This window comes from Typopeltis vanoorti, chromosome 4 (assembly GCF_054136105.1).
Source record: "Typopeltis vanoorti isolate ZY-2024b chromosome 4, IOZ_Tvanoo_1.0, whole genome shotgun sequence".
Classification (NCBI taxonomy): Eukaryota; Metazoa; Arthropoda; class Arachnida; order Uropygi; family Thelyphonidae; genus Typopeltis; species Typopeltis vanoorti.
The window spans coordinates 137,740,395-137,762,516 of NC_143552.1; the positions used below are offsets into that span (position 1 = coordinate 137,740,395).

General features: G+C 35.4%; 1 protein-coding gene across 2 annotated transcripts in view; it reads right to left on the reverse strand.

Annotated features, from left to right (window-relative positions):
• Nucleotides 1–22,122, reverse strand: part of LOC150107706 (ubiquitin-like modifier-activating enzyme 6) — a 701,981-nt gene that overhangs the window by 1,385 nt on the left and 678,474 nt on the right. For both annotated transcript variants that reach the window (XM_090391479.1, XM_090391480.1), the window contains exon 35: nucleotides 8,686–8,780. In XM_090391479.1, the coding sequence (XP_090247605.1) occupies nucleotides 8,686–8,780 (95 nt within the window). The remainder of the gene's footprint in view (nucleotides 1–8,685; nucleotides 8,781–22,122) is intronic.

Sequence of the window (22,122 nt, forward strand, 5' to 3'; positions counted from 1 at the left end):
TTCAAAAGATTTTTGTTTAGAAAGTAATTTTTTATTGAATAAAGAATATTTTACTTTGCCCACTCTGCAGCAACTCGACAGCTGGGAAAATCTACTTGCCACAGACAAGTGTATTTGTCGAGCCCTGCTATGAGGTAATCGTGCCCAAGTGGCTGAAATGTTTTACTTGTTCTATAGGTTCTCCATTCACAATGCAGTTGATATTTTCAATACTTCTGCCTATTTTCATTGTCTTTGTCTTGTTATTGCTGACCTTCACACCATATCTATTACAACAGTTATTCAATTTAGTCAGGGAATCTTGCAGACTTGTTGATGTTTGCCCATGTGTAATTAAGGTCACAAGAACATGGAGAATATTATAAACTCCAGGATGTTTGTTGAAAGGGTTATGGTCCTTGGGCAAGCATAACGGATTTCGTACCATCATAATGGGTTTAAAGACTCTAATGTAATGAAATTTCAGGAGATTTGCAATTTTTAGCAAAATTTTGCCAATAAAAGGGCTGGAAACCAAGGTTCTGTAATGAATGTCATTGATCTGTTGTGGAGAAGGATTAGAAAATAGTATATTCTTTGTGCTATTTTTTAGGATATCCATTGCTGATCAATAGTTGGAGAATATAATGTAATTCATTTTTGAAAATTATGGAGACAACTACCATGTTTGAATAAAAACTTTAGTTTAATATAACTAAAATCTACATTCGATGTTTCGACCTTTATGTCAAGGTCATCTTCTGGAGCATACAGCTATACACAGTAACAAGCTACACTACAATCAAACTGGTTTGTTAAAGACACTGACCAACCGCTACAACAATTGTTAGCCTGACCTCTGGTGGAAAAAAAAAAATTATACATCAATGCTAGAGTCCTATTATTAGTGTTATCTGTTGGTTGTAGTTATACATTGGACATAACAAGTATCTATCTATATACATATATTAACAACATGTACATTCCAGCCAGTTGGTATAGAATGGTTTCTAATACTAGTTGTAGATTGGCTAGAGTCCTGACTTATGCTGTTCTTATCTATTAGGTAGGCTGAATGTGTGCCATCCAGATCCTTGGAATTTTCATGCCATCTTTGTTGTTGATTTTTGGGTGGTTTATCAGGATTTCGCAGGCTTCCTTAAATTTCTTTTCATACCAGGTTTTTGTGCGGTGTAAAGAGCAGGTGCTTTTCCAGTTGATTTGGTGTAAGGTGTTGAGTGCGTGGTCTGAGAGGCCTGCTTCACCATAATGGTTATATTTAATGTGTCTAATGTGTTCTTTCTTGCATATAGGGATTGTCCATCCTGTTTCACCAATGTACGGTAAGTTACAGGTGCAGAGGATGCAATAGACTCCAGGATGTGCTAATGGGAGGAGAGGATCCTTAGAGGAGTTGAATATGGTTTTAAGTTTAGTGGGTGGTTTAAATGTGGCATTGAGGTTATAATGTTGTAGGATTCTGTTGATTTTTTCTGATAACCCTTTAATGTATGGGATGGCTATGGTTTTACTGTAATCTAGATTCGTTTTTGTTGTTGTTTTATGGAGTATTTTATTAATAGTGTTTTTATGATGTTAATATGATGACTCCATATTTTTGTGATGGGTGGTGGTATGAATTAGCATGTATGTATTGGCTAGTGTGTGTCGGTTTTTGGTAGACCGTGAAAGATAGACTGCCTGAAGGAAGACGTGTGACTAGTGTGTCTAGGAACAGGAGCGAATTTTGGTTTTCGATTTCGATGGTAAATTGTATGCATTCGTGTTGTTTGTTCAGGTGGCTAAGGAATGTGTTTAGCGTTTGTCGCCCGTGCGGCCAGATCGCAAACATGTCGTCAATGTATCTAAGCCAGACTGTCAGTCTTAGCGTGGTGGAATCAAGAGCCCTTTGCTCGAAGGTTTCCATGTAGAAGTTAGCGATTGGGGGGGAGGATAGTGGTCATGTTTTTCATGATCTGTACCTTTTTTTTGTAGGTAAAATTTGTTTTGCCACACAAAGTAACCGGACTGTAGTACGTGGGCAAAGAGGGCCATAATGTTGGGCGGAAATTTGTTCTGTAGTAGGAGAATTGTGTCATTAAAGGGGACATTAGTGAAAAGGGCAGAAACGTCGAAACTGACTAATAAGTCGTCTTTGTTGAGTGTTATGTTTTTATTGAAAGTTTATTTTTCACTTGGTTAGAATATAATAAATTTAGTTTAATCCTTTATCCAAGTGTGAGCAAACAAAGCTTGCGCCTGAAAGTATCTTCGGGACAGGGATAAGGTGGTACAACATTTTATTTGATTTAGAGGAAGATGTTGAAAGTTTATTTTTCGCTTGGTTAGAATATAATAAATTTAGTTTAATCCTTTATCCAAGTGTGAGCAAACAAAGTTTGTGCCTGAAAGTATCCCTGGTGTTGCAGGGATACTTTCAGGGATACTTTTTTTGTTTACTGGGGTAAGAATTTCAGGACCAGAATTTCACTTCACAACAAATAATTGAGAAATCATGGAAATATGTTAAGGATCTGTACTTTAGTTTTATAGATTTAGAAAAGGCATATGACAAGGAGCTCAGAGAAAAGCTTTTCCAAATGTTACAACTACATGGGGTAGGAACATTATGCAGAGCTATACACAGTCTGTATTTAAATTGTAAGCCAGCAGTTAGAATTAAAGGAAATACAGAAAGATGGTTTAATGTAAAATCAGGCACACACTATCTCCATTCTTACTCATCATCTATATAGATTGCATTGTGATGAGAGAAAGTGATATTAAACCTGATATTAGAATCAGTGATAGCAAACTTAGCTCTTTGCTTTATGCAGATGATGTTTTACTCCTAAACACATGAAGTGTAAGTCTCCAGGATTCTCTAACTAAATTGAATAACAGCTGTAACAAACTTGGCATGAAAATCAGCAGCAAAAAGACCAAAAATTATGAAAATAGGTAGGAGCATAGAAAACTTGAGCTGCATTCTCAATGGTGAACCTACAGAACAAATAAAATATTTCAGCTATTTAGGCCAAGTGTTTAGGAAAGGCAACTAATTAAGTAAGGAAACAGACAACAGGATAAGCAAAGCTGGTATGGTGGGAAGCCAGATGAATAAATTTATATGAAATAAGACAGAAATTAGCCAAAACACTAAACTAGCAGTATACAAGACAGTGTTCAAACCAGTTTTAACTTACAGATCTGAGAGTTGGGTTAGAACTAAAGCACTGATCAAAAATTAGAGACCAAAGAGTTGTGAAAAAAATTAGGGGCCTGAACAGACAGCACTAGCATCAGAATCATATTAAAATGATATCAGTAAGGAGCTTGACACTGTTAGCATTCAAGTTAGCAATCTAATCTAAGGTTGTGTGGTCACTTAAACAAAATGGGAGAGGAAAGACTAACAAAGCAACTGCTTGATGCCAAAATGGCAGAACCCAGATTAAAGCCAAGATCTAAGGGAATCGATTCAGTCAGAGGTGCCTTAGAAGATTGAAATTTTACATATGACAATATTGGAATGCTAACAAGTAATAATGTACACTTAATCATGTAGTACTGTCATTAGTAGCTTGCATCCCCAAAGGAGACTCAAAATAGAAGAACACCATGGATGAATGAAAGTATATCAAATCTGTTCATTAAAAGAAGACAAAAAATAAAGCAGAATCTAAATCTTTAAACAATATAATAAGAAAAGCATGCAGAGAGGCCAAAGAAATATTGCTTATTAATAAATACAAGGAAACAGAAGACCCAGAAGTAAAACTACAAACTCAACAGGTAAAAAAATAAAAGAAATGACAAATAAGAGAATGAATGATCCACACAACTTTTCAATCAAGAACAATGATGGCAAAATGTTATTTGAAGCAGAAGTTAAGAAATGATGGGTTAAATATATTTCAGATCTTTTCAGGGATGAGGAGAGAGAAATAATACCAGAGTTTAACAATCTTGAAGATGATTCTCCAATACCAAAAGAAGAAATATTAACAGCTATAGAGCAAATGAAGACAGAAAACTGCCAGGTCAAGATGACATTCATAGAGAAATGTTAAAGGTCCTAGAAAGGATAAGAAAGGATACTGTTTAATCATATTTATGAAAGTGAGGGTGTGTTTTAATGAACTCAGGAACTCTATCTTTATAAATATCCCGAAAAAGGCTGGAGCAGATGAATGTAAAGACTGCAAATCAATCAGCCTAATGAGCCATGTAATAAAATTACTATTGGGAATTATATTAGAAAGAATAAAATAAAAAACAACAAATGAAAGTAAAACTGTACAGAGTAGATTTATTAGAAGCAGAGGGATAAGAGAGGTTATCTTCATTATCAGAATGATACTAGAAAGAAACCTGAAAATGCAAAAATATGTTTATTTTTGTTTTATAGATTATAATAAAGCATTTGATAAAGTTCACCAAAGGAAATTGATAGAAATATTAATAAATGAAAAGAATAGACAGGAATGACATATGACTGATATCCTACATATATCGGAACTAAACTGCCAATAATGAACTGTCAAACTTTCCAAATACAAAAAAGGTGTTAGGCAGGGACACGTGTTTACTCCTCTTCTGTTTAATCTCTACAGTGAAGAAATTTTTGATAGTTTGAAAGAACTGGAGGATAAACGGAGGTAGAATTATAATTATCTTTGTTATGCAGATGATACTGTATTGATTCCTGAAAAAGAGGAAGACTTGCACAAGTTAACAGAGCAAATAAATACACAGAGTAAAAATGGACTTACATTAAACCCCCCCCCCCCTGCCTAAAGTTATGATTACGAAGAGAAAATATACCTCAAAGTTAAAAATTAAAGTAGAAAACCAAATTATAGAATAAGGTAAAAGTTATACTTACAGGATAGAAAATGCAACAGAGAGATTAGGAGAATAGAATTGTAAAATCAATGTTTAACAGAATGAAGAATATACTAATGTAGAGAAATAAACAACAACAAAATAAAAAAACTAGATCAAGAATGATTAAATACCTTATTTGGTCTACTCTATGTTTTCTCTATGGAGCAGAAACATGGTCAATAAACAAGGAAGACAGTAGAAGACTGATGACTTTAAGATGTGGACATACTAAAGAACACTGAAGATCTCATGGATTCAGAAGACAAGTGAAGAAGTTTTGGAGATAATGGGGTACAAAATTGGAACTAATATAGACCACACAAAAAAGAAAAATATCATATATGGATCATATTGCAAGCCATGAAAGTCTTAAAAAGATTTATTAGAGGGAATAATTGAAGGGAAGCAAAAGAAAGGAAGAGAGCAACAAACATGTCTGAAAATGTAAAGAACTGGTTGGGCCTGAACTAAGCAGAGAGCAGCCCAAGAGAGAAATAACTGGAGATCCATAACAACCAACCTCCTGGATGGATATGATGCAACATTCCTTGAGAGTGAATATTAGGAAACTGATAAATATATGTATGTATGTGTGTGTGTATATGTAATATGGAAAAATAAAAAAATTCCAACAAGTCTAAAATTATATAAAACAATTATCATCCCCATGGCTATCTATGCTTCAGAAGCCTGGAGATTAACTCAACAACCAACCAAGAAACTTCAAGCATTTGAAATGAAATGCCTCAGAAAAATCAATAACACCCACTGGATGCAACACAAGACCAATGATCAAGTCAGAATAGATTTAAACTTCCCAGAGGATATAACAGATACAATCAATGTATCAGCTGAGATGGTTTGGACACATCCAGAGAATGACCCCTCATAGATTGAGGGGTCATTTTCTGGATGTGTCCATCATATTTAGCTCTGAATGGATGTATAGGAGGTAGAAGACCTAGAGGCAAACCAAGAAGTACCTGGATAAAGTTGCTGAAAGAACATTCTCATCTGCCCAGCTATAGAGTCATGACTGAGATGGCCAAAGATCGCAATAAGTGGAGAACCTTTCTTCTTAGTGGACTCAACCCGTTACCAAGTGGATGACATGATATATATATATATATATATATATATATATATCATCATCATCTTTTTTTCTCTCCGTATCAGTCATTAAAGCTTTTTCATAATATTCCAACCGAGTAAAAATGAATTCTGAAAAAAAAAAAAAATATATATATATATGGATGTATGTGTGTGTGTGTGTGTGTGTGTGTGTGTGTGTGTATATATATAGTGGTATCTCACTAATCCAAACTAATAAAAACTGTACTCGTTTGGATTAGCGAATTTCCCCCCAAGGGACAACAAACAACGTTTAAGACAAAAATAATCAGATTCTAATGGTACATTAATTTAATTCTGTAAATAAATGAAGTCACTGATAGAAAAAAAGCTACCGTACTGTAATGTAAAACAAAAAAAAAAAAATACAGTACACAAGTTCATTTTAGTAAAAAAATGAATTTGTATGTACCTGTATTGTTGAGGATTCTGATTTAATAAAATTGCATAGTTCAGTACATAACTTAAGTTGCATAACAAATATCACTTTCTTGTACACAACGCCAGCAAAGGTTGGTCGATTGGTAGAGCCTCTGCAACTAATGGCTCAGTTAAGTAAGTTTGAGCACAGTTAGTAGTTGGAAGGGGCCCAATCATTCGATGCTGTTGGCACAATCTCCCTCGATGAGTCTTTGGACTCCCTGGAGGTGTCAAATAATAATAATAAACACAAAAAAAATTTCACAAAATAACACAAAAAAAAAAAAGTTTTTTTATTTCTTTGTAAAAAAGTCAGTGATTTTCTTTTGCTTTTTGGAAGCTAAACTTTCTTCGAATGTTTCTTCTTGGAGCTGCATTAGCTTTAATAAAATTTTGTGCAATGGCATATCATTCTGCTTAGCACATTCTATACACATATTAAAACTGTCAGCTGCCTCTTCATGTTTTACTTTTTTTTCTTCTAGTTCTTTATCATCATCATCATCTTCTAATTCATTCTGTAGCATCATATTTATAATTGATTTCGAATTCACTTGTGGTTCTGCCTGTATCCATGCCGTAACATCTGTTTGTGAAATTTCAACATCTGGATTTATATTTTTAACCAAATTATGCACGTTTTGAATTTCCTCTTTTTGTGTTTATTTGTGATTCATGCCGACAATACAGTACGTACTGTACAGTATAGAAAAGCAAACATGAACGCACAATACATCAAAATAGGCCTCCAGTATAACCTTACAATCGAGTATGAAAAAAATACTGTACTGTAATAATAATAAAATAAATAATAATAGTTAAATAAAAATAATAGTACACAAAATAATAATATGTAATAAATAAAACTTTTTTTCTTTCAAACGGCAGTTCGGATAACTGGAGGGTTCGGACTAAAGAGGTTCAGATTAGCGAGATACCACTGTGTGTGTGTGTGTGTATATATATATATATGAGGATGGTCTGAAAAGTTCTTAGCCTAACAATGAAAAAACGAATTTATAATTTCAAAATTATTTTTATTTTTCAACATAATCTTCCTTAAGACTAATACATTTATTCCAGCAATGCTCCAGTGCCATTATCTCGTCCCTGTAGTGGTTCTTAGTAAGATCTGCAAAATACCCCTCTACAGCTGCAATCACCTCTTCATTCAAAGAAAAACACTGACCAGCGAGGAAGAGTTTTAGTTTTGGGAAGAGATAGAAGTAAGAGGGAGTCAAATCTGGGGAATAGGGTGGATGTTCCAACAATTCATAGTGCAGATCTCTTAATTTTCCCATTGCCAAAACATTTTGTGGGCAGGTGCATTGTCCTGATGAAAAATGATTTTTTTCTTCTGCAAACCGGATCTTTTCTCACGAACTTTTTCGTCTAGTCTGGTTAAAATATCATAATAATATTCCTCGGTTATTGTTTTACCCTTTTCAAGATAATTAATAAACAAAATGCCTTTAGCACCCCAAAACACCGATGCCATGATCTTTCTTGCTGATGAAACCAACTTTGTGTTCTTTGGAACTGAATAACCAGCTTCGGTTCCACTGTTTTGACTGCTGTTTGGATTCTGGTGTGTAATAGTGAATCCAAGTCTCGTCCATAGTAATAAACTGATGCACAAAATCAGATTTATTCTTGTTGAAATGCTCCAAGCATTTCAACTTCATGCAAAATATATCCTACACATTCTTTTGAAATGCCTACAGTCTCAGCAATTTCGCACACTTTGACACGCTGGTCATCCAATTCCATGCACTTGATCAATGATTTCTGGTGTTGTTACACTTTTTGGATGTCCTTCACGTGGATCATCTTCAAGTTTGGCATGGCCACATTTAAATTCGGCAGCCCATTTCTTAACTGTTGAAAACCAAGGAGAAGAGCATCCATAAACTTTTATGAACTTTGAATGAATTTCTTTTGGCGTTAAATCTTCTTTTACAAAGAATTTTATAACCGCATGATACTCAATTTTATCCATTTCAAGGGATACAGACAACAGTTTTGCTTTAGACAGCTGTATAAAACAAACTACTTGATAGAATGATTTGTAATTTTACATAGATACTTATGACAGATGTACCAACTTAGGAAAAAAAAATCTTACTGATAGTGTTGCCATCTATGGTCGAGGTCGAGAACTTTTCAGACCACCCTCGTTCACATTAGGAAATTATATCGATCATCATACATGTGTGATTTAGTTTAAAAAAAATATGTATCTATATATAAAAACAATATACCTACTTTTCTTTTGGTCTTTCTGAATATCCAGGAAGTGTTGGTAACCAAATTATCTTAGCTCCACAGACTACCATAGTAGGTGTTAGACTACTCCGGTCCTAAAAATATTAATGTGAGATAGCAAAATTTTAAAATAAATTTAATTTAAATCTCATGATTATATTTTCAGACATTTGACTGGATACCAAATTCTCTATATTTATGTGATTAGAGGATCCCTATACAATATGACCTCATTGATATGGATTACTTATAGTAAGCATAAAAAAATAAAAAAAAAACCTTCACTCCAGCCTAATCAAGATAGAATGCATCTTTTGCAGGTTTAATCTTGGAAGTCTAACAATGATGGAAGTGTTAGTTGGGTCATAGTTCACAGGGTGATAGGTGTTGTTGTGGACTATAACTCAACTAATGATTAAAAAATTGTTAATTTACTTAAGTCTGTCACTTCTTGGACATTAGGCACTGTTAAAAAGCTATTACCAAATTTGCATGACCTTAGAATTTATGGCATTTCTGAAGTATATAATGCTCTACTTCGACTAATAACTGAAGGTATAGACAGCCCTAATTATAATCTAGCCAAGAAACTAGCACTGACACTCAAGAAGTTCATAGGTTATTTTTGTAGGCCCTACTATATATATAAAACACACACATAAACAAAATTAACAACAGAACACTTGGCAAAGATAATTTACTAGTCAGTTTTGATATTTCTGCCTTTTTTACTATCTACCAAAAAAAGGTACAGCAACTGGCTCATTACTGCCCCTTCCTACTGCCAACTTTTATATGGAAGCTTTTGAGCAAACATGCTCTAGATACATCTGCTCTAAAACATACAGTTTGGCTTAGATACTGATGATGTTTTCATTATCTGGCCACGTAGATGCCAAACTTTAAAAAACTTCCTCAGTTAACTGAACAAGCAACTTGAATGCATACAATATAAATACTAAAACTGAAAACCAAAACTCTCTACCTTTTCTGCACACATTTGTCATCTTCCCTCGGGTAGTTTATCCTTTACTGTCTACAGCAAACTCACATATACGACCAATAAATACAGGTAAACTCTTGCCACCACCCTTCACAACATCTTGGAGTCATTAACACCTTCAAAGATGATTTGCTGTAATGTGCATGCTCTTAAGCAAGAATTACAAATTATTAGCAATAAGTTTATAAATAATGGATAACAAAAATACAATCAACAAGGAAAACTTACCTTAATGCTGCTTTTAAACTATCTATAGAAATTGAAAAACATGTTCAACTACTCCAAGGATCCTCCCCTATCTCCCAAGCTTACGCTGAGGTATACTGAATCCAGAGGACCTGAAACTTACCTTATATTCGTGAAACTGGATGCACAATTCTAATCCATAAAAAAGAACACAAACAACACATCAAATTTAACAATTCTGCTAAATTGGACCTGAAACTTACCTTATATTTGTGAAACTGGATGCACAATTCTGCTAAACTGGGCCTCTCTGATCATGCTCTTAACATTACATGGAAAAGAACCTGTTCCTTATATTGTATTAAAACTGGTAGCAAATGCATGAAAGCCTATGAAATTTTGATCTACCATCCAAATTAAACAATAATGGTGGCCTAAAAATCCCAAGAATATGGATGACATACATTTGAGTTCTCCAGCAAACCCTCAATTTAGTTCATTAGCTCTTATTTCATATAGTGGTTACTAATAGATACTAATTTACCTGTTAGTAATTTCCAGCCTAACTTTTGTATTAATTTAATCTGTTAATAGTCTCTAATGAAACAGATAACAAGATAAACTACAAAAATTGAAACACATATTCAATTTCTCCAAGGATCCTCCTTTACCTCCCAAGCTTACCATGAGGTATATTGAATCCAGTGGACCTGAAACTTACCTTATATTGGTGATTCTCGCTTAGTGGTTACTAATAGATACTAATTTACTTTTGTATTAATTTAATCTGTTAATAGTCTGTTAACAATTCTGCTAAATTGGACCTGAAACTTACCTTATATTTGTGAAACTGGATGCACAATTCTGCTAAACTGGGCCTCTCTGATCATGCACTTAACATTACATGGAAAAGAACCTGTTCCTTATATTGTATTAAAATGATGTAGTAGGTTTTTTCTACCAGAGGTCAGGCCAGTAGTGTTAACGGATGACCAAATTAGTTACTTTAACATACTATGGGTATTATAATGTAATTTTGTATATACATACATATAGATGTATACCACAGATGATGACCTTGATATAAAGGTCAATATGTTGTGTAATTATTTTGGCATATATTAAATTCAAGTATTACTCTAACACGGTATAGTATGCCCACAGATGCGAGACCCTTCGACACTTCTGTGCATGTAACAAAAAGGAGAATCCATTCTGATAATAGGGTAATCAATCCATCTTCTGGGATGAGTTTTATTATTACAGGTCGGAAAATTTAGCTTTTCTTTTATGAACAATGTAGTTTTTAAAGTGTTAACTATTTTGCTTGTATAACAGTTGGAAAAAATTACATAGAGTATTAACAAAATTAAAAATTTAACGAAATTTATTTTAAGAAAGTTTTGTATAAAATAAAAACAATTATACAGAAAAACAGAAATTTTTTCAAATGAACTTAGATATTCTAAACTTACAGTTGAGAGAACTGAGACACTTTAATGTCCTAAACCGATTAATTATTTATAACTCATTGTGACTAAGAAAACCATGCAAAAAAAAGGTTGAAAAAAAAAATATACCATCTTCAAATCCTTTTAATCTTCACAGTCATCTGAATTGATGTCTGAATCGCCATCACTTTCACTTAAATTGATCACCAAAGGCTCAGCTCACACAATTCTTCAATAATTCTGTCTCTGTCGCAACACGTTTTCCAATGAGGTGACATAAGAGCAATGTTTTCCTCAGTTTTGAACTATAATACTTTCAATCGCCTGTTCTGAAAGCTTAAAAAGTTTCGACATATCAATATCCCCAGTTACACTGCGATGACGAATGAAATTTTTCACTTCTGCCCAAACATACTCAATAGCATTAATATCACAATGATATGGTGGTAGCTTCAAAGCTAGGAATCCATGCACTTTGAGCATCATGTCAAATTTAAATAGTTTAGTTGTGGGTGAGTTTCTTTTGACCAAGTTAAGCACTTCGATTTTTTGCATATCTGGAGAATGAGAAATGTTATTTGCAGAGAGCCAATCCATATAACTTGCTCCTTATTAGACCAATTTGGTACTTTGTTTAATTGAATGGAGTGATATGAAGCATTATCAATTATAGGAAGGTTTTCAAAGATCACAGAATTCATTTGCCCATGGTAATCTCCAATAGTTGAATTGACTTTGTATAATAAGTTTGAATTCTGTAAAAAACCCATTTCTCCACCGGCACACAAAATTATTATGTGCTGCGAGGCATTTCCGGTCTCTAGCACTCCACATTCTTCTTTAGATTGCCAACACTTTCCAGAAGTTAAATCCAAGTTTCATCTATATACACAACTGGTCTTTTCTCCTCCCTGAAATGTTGTATTGCTCTCAAATACTGCATTCTAGATAAAACAATGTCACTTTGCTCCATGATAACTTTCCTTTTATTCTGGGACATTTTGAAACAAAATCCGATTTCATGAAGTATTTTCCTTAAAGTTTCTCTTTTCCAAGGAAAATTAATTTTTTTTTCACCACAGGAATCAATTTCGGAACAGTTAGCACTCTTTTCTTGACCATGAAAAATTCATGAATAGTTCTTATAACGTCTACATCAAAATCATTCAAAGCTATGTTTTCGATGGGTTTCTTTCTCTGGCACTTTTTAGGAGACTTAAATTTTGGCTTACCTTCATATTTTGATTCCTAACAAATTCTTTTAACAGTCAACTCCAATACACCCGCAATTGCACTTGTACGTTTTATGATTTGAGAAAGGGGAACAAGGAGACCGCCTTCTGACAATTCTTTTTCGCAGAATGTCAGCACATTATTCAATATTCTTTTGCAAGAGCTACTGAAAGGTTTAACACCAGAACTTGTTGATGTATCCATCATACAAATGAATAAAAAAACTGATGTAAAAAAGCGACAACAAAAATCAAGCTACTACTAGTACAGCGACAGACAAGAAAGCACGTGATTTCACGTGTTGGTGACCAATTCATACATCTTTCATTTCTTTCTTCCCCCTTCAGCATGAATCGACTATTCTTGGCATGTCACTAAGTGAAGCTCTAACAAGTGTGGGCGTACTATAGTCATGTCCATAATTTATTGTAATGAATGCTGATCACTGTGTAACTATGAAAGAAAGGATACTATTTTTATTTTAAATGGTAATTCCAAACATGGAGGTTGTTCAACCTATAGTACAATGCATAGGCAGAAAGTTGAGGAGAAAGAAGAAAAATGTTAATATGCAATTTGATCACCTGCAGATTTAGGAGAGAGGAAATTGTTCAAATAGCCAGCAGTAGAAGGAAAGTGAATGATTGAAGAGAAAAAAAATATTTATTTCCAAAAGTTTTGAGTTTAAATGTAAGTAGCATTGAATAGCTGCTGAATAGATTTTAGAGGACAGTGGAAGTGTCAATGCCAAATCATCCAATGTTTTCATCAGGGGAACAGAGTTCATGATCCTCAGACATGTTTTCTTCACATCCAAGGAACATAACTATGGACATTATGGTAGAAATGTAAGAAGTATAAAGTGAACATTTGTGAAAGAGAGTAACTAATTGATGAGACAGGTCATTAATCAACCTTTTCTGTACTAAAGTCCAAGAATTTTTAAAGAACTTTCATCAGGCACATCACCTCAAATAAGATTTATATAGGGTTAATAGCTGATAAGAGCATACGGTGAAAGAGAAAAACTTAATTCCTTGAAGTCCAAAGAGGTGACATTAATATTGCCTCTTCATGTCACTTTGAGGAAAGTTTTTTTCTTTTTTCTCTTGTGAGAATTAAGACAGAACTGACTTTTGCAAGTATTAAAGTTACCATCATCATCATCATCATCAAATTCCTGCAATGTACCCTCAAAGGGTGTACAGGATATGACAGTACTACATGAAAAAATTACATCATTACTAACTTCCTATCTAATTTTCCTCCAAATCAGTCTGTTACTTGTCAAGACTCCAACATTATCAGATCTTATATTTCTATCGTCTAAGGCACTTTTTACCGTATCAATCCACCTATATCTTGGTCTTCCTCTGGGTCGTTTTCCAGCCAACCTGGCAGAGAACACTTGTTTTGCTAATCTTTCCTCTCCCATTCTATTTAAGTGACCATACCACCTGAGATTAGCTCTGCTAACGCATTCCTGGATGCTGACAATGTCAAGTTCTTTCCTAATATCCTCATTTTTAATATGATATTGCCATTGATGCCATCTGTTCACGCCTCTAATCTTTCTCAGGACTATCATATCTGCGGTTTCTAGTCTTTGGTCAAGTGTTTTACTTCTGACCCAGCTCTCAGATCCATAAGTTAAAATTGGTTTGAACACAGTCTTGTATACAGCTAATTTAGTGTTCCGACTAATTTCTTTCTTATTCCATATGAATTTATTCAATTGACTTCCCACGATACCAGCTTTGCTGATTCTGTTGTCTATTTCTATATTTAGTTTACCATCTTCAGTAAAAATTGTGCTTAAGTAGCTGAAATGTTTTACTTGTTCCACAGGTTCTCCATTCACAACACAGTTGACATTTTCAATGATTCTGCCTATTTTCATTGTCTTTGTCTTTTTATTGCTGACCTTCATACCATATCTATTACAACAGCTATTCAATTTAGTCAGAGAATCTTGCAGACTTGTAGCGGATTTATTTAGAAGTATAAGATCATCCGCATAAAGCAAAGAGCTGACATTAACATCTCCAATTTTGATATCAGGTTTAATACCACATTCCTTCATAATGTGATCCATATAGATAATGAATAACAGAGGGGATAATGTACATCCTTGTCTCACACCAGATTAAACATTAAACCATCTTCCTGTACTTCCTTCAATTCTAACTGCTGACTCACAACTCAAATAAAGACTAAGTATTGCTTGATATAATGCCCCATTGACACCATATAACTGCAGCGTATTGAATAGCTTCTCTCTTGGCACCTTGTCATATGCCTTTTCCAAATCGACAAAACTTAAATACAGATCTTTGTTATATTCCCATGCTTTCTCGACTATTTGTCGTAAAGTGAAGATCTGACCCTGACAGCCTCTATTTGGCCTGAATCCAGCTTGTTCTTCACCAAGCTTTTCTTCCACAATTCTTCTCAACCGTTTCTCAAGTATACTTGCATAGATCTTGCCAGGAACACTCAGTAGGGAAATACCTCTGTAATTCTCACATTCAGTTTTATTTCCCTTTTTATATATGGGTACTATGAGAGCTCTACTCCAATCATCGGGAATTCGTCCCTCTGTCCAGGCTTTCTGAACTATGCAGTGCAGCCACTGTAAGACTCTTATACCACCATACTTCAGCATTTCTGGTCGAATATCATCTACTCCTGCTGCCTTTCCACATTTCAAGCCTTTGATGGCTTTTTCTACTTCAAGTATGGATATGTATTCCTGACTGCATGCCTGGTCAGTGTTTTTTATCACTGTGCTGTCATCACTGATTGTTTCATTTAGCAGTTTTTCAAAGTAATTACTCCATACTTCAAGGATATCTGTTTTCATTTCACCTTTATCATCTCTAATTCCTTTTACAGCACTCTTTCCTCCATTCCTAAGCTTCTTCAACAACCTCCAGAATATTTTGCCACCTTCTTGATATTTATTTTCTATATTCTTGCCAAAGTCCTCCCATGACTTTTGTTTAGCTAGTTTTACAAACTGTTTAGCTTTCTTACATTTGTCTCTGTATTCTGTAAGAGTAAAAGCTGACTTATTTGCCAGGAACTTTTGATATGCTTTCTTCTTTTCCTTCACTGCCTCTTTAACTTCCTGTGTCCACCAGGGAGTTCTGATTTTTTTATCCTTGCACACAACCTCACCACATGCCTCTCTGGCAGAATCAATCAATGTTTCCTTCAGAGTTTGCCACTGAATCTCCAAGGTTTGATTCCTGTTCTCAAACTCTTTCATTTTCTTTTCAATAATATTTCTGTATTTTAGTCTACAGTTCACATCTGAGAGCTGCTCAACTTTTATTCGCTTTAAAACTTTCTTACATGTTATTCTTTTCAATATGAAATTCAATTTTATCCTGCTCAAGACTAAATAGTGATCACTTCCAATTTCAAATCCTCTGTACACTCTGGTGTCCTGCACCAGAGAGAAAACATCACTATCAACAATAACATAGTCAATGAGACTTTTCATATTCCTAGCCTCTTCTCTCCATGTGAATTTGTGCACATTTTTATGTTGGAACATGGTGTTAGTAATAACCAGTCCATGTCCTGAGCAGAAATCCAACAGATATTTGCCATTATTATTAGCTTTGCTCTTTTCTCCAAATTTTCCCAAAATATTTTTGTATGTCTCACAATCATTTCCTACTCTACTATTTAGATCCCCAACAAGGACCAACTTTTCCTTTTTCATTGTGTCAGTTGCTTTTTCTAAAGCATCAAAAAATTCCTCCACTTCTACCTTAGTAGAACCTTCTGTGGGACCATAGGCACAAATAAGTCTCATTGTCCAGTTCCCCATTCTCATATTTGCCCACATTACTCTACTTTAGACTGACTGCCATTCAAGAAGATTAGCCTCGTATTTTGTGTTGAATACTATGGCTACTCCTTCTTTTCCTTGATTGTCATTGCCTGAATATAACATTTTGTATTTATTGCTCAGAAGGATCTCACCAGTTTTGGTCTTTTTTGTTTCAGTCACCGCTATTATGTCGATCTGGTACTTATCTAATTCCTCAGCTAGCTCCATTTCTTTGCCATTCAGGCTTCTTACGTTGATAGTACCGATCTTTAACTCTGGTGATGTTGAGTTGGGGTTTGTTTTCAGATTTGTTCCAGTAGCTGACTTTTCGCTGTTCGCCCTGGTTCCCTGGCGAAAACAACGGGGGCCTTGTTTAACCGGGCAACGCCCCAGCCGGCATGAAATTTTGTCATGTTGTACCATGTTGTACCATTTTGTTGTACCATCATGTTGTACCATCATTAAAGTTACCAAGATTATTAAATCTTCACTGAAGAATAATTTGGAAAGTTTATGGGCACAACCACACAATAAGTTTACTTAATAGGCATTTGTGTCAAATCTAAACCTAATCAAATATATTTTAAATATTTTGGTGATTATACTGACAATCTTGGAACTTCATATAAAGATCACATGATGAAAATGAATAAAAAAAAAAACTGCATTATTAATTATATCACAAGTTAAAAGGATAGAATATATTATTATTATTACGGGTAACTCCAAGGAATCCTTAGACTCATCAAGGGAGGCCCTAACATCATGTCAAGAACAACTATTCAACATTCACACAGTATCTATCATACTTCGCCTTGAACTCATTCACAGTCATGGCACCCACAACAGACTCTGGTAGCTTATTCCACTCATTCACCACTCTCCAAGTAAAAAAAACCTAGTTCTACCACCCTTGCTAACCACACTCTTGCCTAGTTTCCATAGATGGCCCCTAGTCCTCCCACCACCAGTCCTGTTCTCAAAAATATCTTCTGAATTAATCTTATAGAAACCCTTTAGTAATTTGAATGTCTCAATCATATCATCCCTCTTCTGCCTATCAACCAATTTCTGCAACCCACAAATCTTCAACCTGTTCTCATAAGGTTCATTCCATAGACCAGCTATCATCTTGGTCACTCGTCTCTGGATCCTCTCCACCAAGAAGAAATCCTGGCACTCAAATCTGGGCAGAATAGTCTAGATAGAGTCTTATCAAGGCTCAATACAGAGGAACAATAACTTGCTTGTCTCTGCTCGTCAAAATATTCTTCAGTAACTGAGTGATTTGATGAGATGACTTAGCCACTTTTGCAATGTGCCCCCTAAACTTCAACTCCCTATCCACCAACACTCACAAATTCCTGGCCTCGTCAATCTCCCAGAGTACAGTTTCACCAATGTGGTATACTGCTGCTAATCTTTTCACCCCAAAATGCATAACCTTACATTTTGCCACATTAAATTGACATCCATTCTCCTTAGCCCAGACCTCCAATCTATCCAAATCATCCTGCAAAATTTTGACATCCTGTGCATTCACTATTGCTCTACCCAACTTTGCATCATCAGCAAACAAATGAGCAGTTCCTCTTAGATCCTTTCCTACATCGCTGATGAACAAATTAAACAGTAGTGGTCCAAGAACAGAACCCTGCAGCAGACCACCAGTCACAGGCCATCTTTTGGACTCTGCTCCTGAATAAACTACTCTCTGATAGCTCTCCATCAATCAACCTCCTATCCATCTCACCAACATTATATCCATCCCCATATGCTGCAATTTACTGATTAGAATTCTGTGTGGTATCCTGTCAAAGGCCTTAGCAAGGTCCAGCAGAATCACTGTAAACCCATTACCCTAATCCAGTTCAGCCATCACTGTGTTATAAAATGTGAGCAAGTTACTGAGGCATCATCTGCCCTTCACAAAACCATGCTGTCCCCTCATACAGCATCCCATTTTCATCTATCCATTCCTGTATTTTCCTCGATTACTTTCTCCAAGACCTTGACAACGACTCCTGATGTAACAAAAATTAAAATAATCAGGGAATGTGTGATAGCGTAAGGACTAGCTTGTATTGTCATATTCACTCAAAATGTGTATATTATAGCTTTTTTTTTTTTTTTAGTACAAAATAGGTGCCAGTACTATTCTTTGCTAGCAGGAAAAATTGAAAATTAAAATATGAAAAGAAAACTAAAAATTATTTACTGATATTATTATTATTATATGACATCTCCAAGGATTCATCGCAGGAGGGTCTCCACTCTGCCACACACACACATCTCAACATCTCCTCCACTACTCAACTCTCCCACTGTAATACAGCCACTATCAATGCCATCCACCACCCATCACCACTGCCAACAGTATTTATTGTCTGTAAATTGGTCTTCTGATGGCAGATTTGTTTGCATGCAGGATGATGAAAAATCAGTTTCTGAAAGGAAAAACATGCTACCACCATATGAGATTGGCCAATTCACCATCAATTGAAAAAAGTCCATATAAAGATTGATCCTTTCAGAATGAGAATTAAACTTGGGCCTTTTCCAATCGAATGGATACTGTTACTTCATAGCATAATGTTTTTAGAGTAGAAACAACAAATTAAGTATAGAACACAGAGTTTATTTAGTGTAAATTTATCATATAAGTATATAAGAAATAATTAAAATGTATATGATAATTACTAGAAAATTTCCAAATTTTTATTAAGTTCTCATCTAGCACAATAGTTGACTTCTATCCTTACTATTTGTGTCTATTATTGAATGATGTTTCCTAAGTGGCTACGAAGCAACAAACATTGCTGGATTGAAGTATGCTAACTGTGGACATGCAATTTTAATGAATAGCAGTGAAAATGTTTTTGTCATCAATGAAGCTCTGGTTGGGCTGATAATCAGCTTCATTTCTTAAAATTCTCCTTCACATTCCCTTGTTGAAGCTTATATCATACTCAAAGCATTCATCGAATGCTTCAGTTCTTTTGAAAACATCAGTTTTCAACACAAAATCAGTTTCATTCTTGTTAAAATGCTCCAAGCACTGTTCAAAGATTTTCGTGTGAATGCATTTTGGATCTGCTGTGAGCAAGCATGGCACCCATCTTGTGCAAAGCTTTTTCATTTGCAATTCTTCATGCAAAATATATCCTACACGTTCTTTTGAAATGCTATAGTCTCAGCAGTTTTGTGCACTTTGATTCGCCAGTCATCCAACACCATATCATGCACTTGATCAATGATTTCTAGTGTTGTAACACTTTTCGGACATCCTTTACGTGGATCATTTTCAAGGCTGGTATGGCTACGTTTAAACTTGGCAGTCCATTTCTTAATTGTCAAAAAAGAAGGAGAAGAGTGCTTATAACTTTTATGAACTTCAAATGAATTTCTTTTGGTGTTAAACCTTCTTTTACAAAGAATTTTATAACCTCACGATACTCAATTTTATCCATTTCAAGGGTACAGATAACACTGGCTTCCGACAGCTGTATAAAAAAAATACTCGACAGAATGATTTGCAATTTCAAATCAATGCTTATAGCAGATGTACCGACTTGGAAAAAAAAAAAAATTTGCTGATAGTGCTGCCATTTATGTTGAGGCTGGGAACTTTTCAGACCACCCATCCACCCACCCACCCACCCACACACACACACATATATATATATACAGTGGTGCCTCACAATTTGACACTAATCCATCGCTGAACTAATGTCGATTGCGAAACTGTCAAACTGCAGGATAATATTTCCCATAGAAGTCTATGGAAAATAGATTAATTCGTTGTCAGACCCCTGTCCGATAATATGGTGTATTTCTCTCGACAATTTGTAATATGGTTGTATTTCTCTCCCACTCCATGGGAGAGAAATACACCCTATTACTTACTTTACTTTACATATTTTACTATAGTATAAAACACTAAATTACAAAATACACTATTTTATACACAATAAATACAATCTATTGAGCCTTAGATGTTGGAAGGAAGTCTTCTTTATCCTGTTCTACCTCTTCTTGTCTCCTCTTTGCTTGAACTGGGATGAGGAACTGATCAAGGGTGGACTGTCTCTCACTCTTTTTCAAGATGGTTTTGAAGTGATGCATGATGGTGTTGTTGAACAAGTCTGTCATTCTACTCACATCAGCAGTGTTGAGGTGCCATTCCAAACAAACAGACTGCACCTTCTCCCAAAGGAATAAAACTTCTTTAATGGCAGCTGTTGGCATCGGCCCTTTTTTCCCCCTGTCATTCATCCTCTTCTTCAGGTGAAATTCCTCTTTCTCTCCTTTATTTGTTGTTCACTGAGTGCTCTGAGTTCTTCCACAGTCAGTTCGTCATCGTAATCCTCCACAAGCTCTTCTACATCAGCCTCTTCTATGTCGAGATTCTCCACCGTCAAAATGATCTCTCACATGGCTGCAGCTGCTTGGTCTGCACTGTTGTCACCCTGAGAAAAATTAGGAACAAGTTTCTTCCACGATGCACGAATGGTTCTCTGTGTCACTTCATCCCAGGCAATTTTAATAAGGGAATGGCGTGGAGAATGTTGAACTCGGTCTTCCAGAAGTCCTTCAGCGTCTTGTCAGAAGAGTGAGTCACGTCAAAAAGCCATGAGAACAAAGCCTTGGTGTAAAGTTTTTTAAAACATGTAATCACTTCTTGACCCATGGATTGGATCAGTGACGTAGTGTTTGGAGGCAAGAACTGGATGAATTGAAATTTACTTTGATGAAGTCAAAGTCAATTTCAAGAATGTCCTCTAAGTCTTGAGAGTGGGCACTAGCATTGTCAAGGATCAGCAGTGCTTTCAAAGGCAAATTGTTGTCAGTGAGGAACTTTTTTCCTTGGGGCAAACACCTCAAAAATCCAATCTTTGAAAAGTTGCTGGTTCTACCCAGGCTTTTACATTGGATTTCCACATCACTGGCAGTTTGGACTTAATGATTTTCTTCCCAAAGCACCGAGGATTTTCTGAGTGGTAGACCAGAAGTGACTTTAGTTTAAAAGTCTCTGCTGGCATTTGCTGCCAATAACAAGGTAAGTCTATCTTTCATAGGCTTATGTCCTGGGAGCTTCACTTCTTCTTGTGTGATGTAAGTTCGATTTGGCAATCACTTCCAAAATAACCCAGTTTCATTCCCTTTAAAAATTTGCTGTAGTAAGTAGCCTTCCTTCCTTCTTTCCTGATTAAATCTTCAAATTTTTTCACAAACTTTTCTGCAGCCTCTTTATCTGCACTACCAGCTTCTCCTGTCTGAGAACACTATGGATACCTGTTCTACCTTGGAATCTGTGAAACCAGCCTCAACTTGCTTTGAATAAGGTGACGGCTGAACTGGATAAGGGAAATGGGTTTACAGTGATACTGCTGGACCTGGCAAAGGCGTTTGACAGGATACCACATGGAATTCTAATCCGTAAACTACAACATATGGGAATGGATATAGGGTTGGTGAGATGGATAGCTGGGTGGTTGATGGAGAGATATCAAAGAGTAGTTTATTTAGGAGTAGAGTCCAAAAAACGGCCTGTGACTAGTGGTGTGCCACAGGGTTCTGTTCTTGGACCACTGCTGTTTAATCTGTTCATTAACGATATAGGGAAGGGTCTAAGTGGGACAGTTCATTTGTTAGCTGATGATGCAAAATTGGGTAGGGCGATAGTGAATGCAGAAGATGTCAAAGTCTTGCAAGATGAC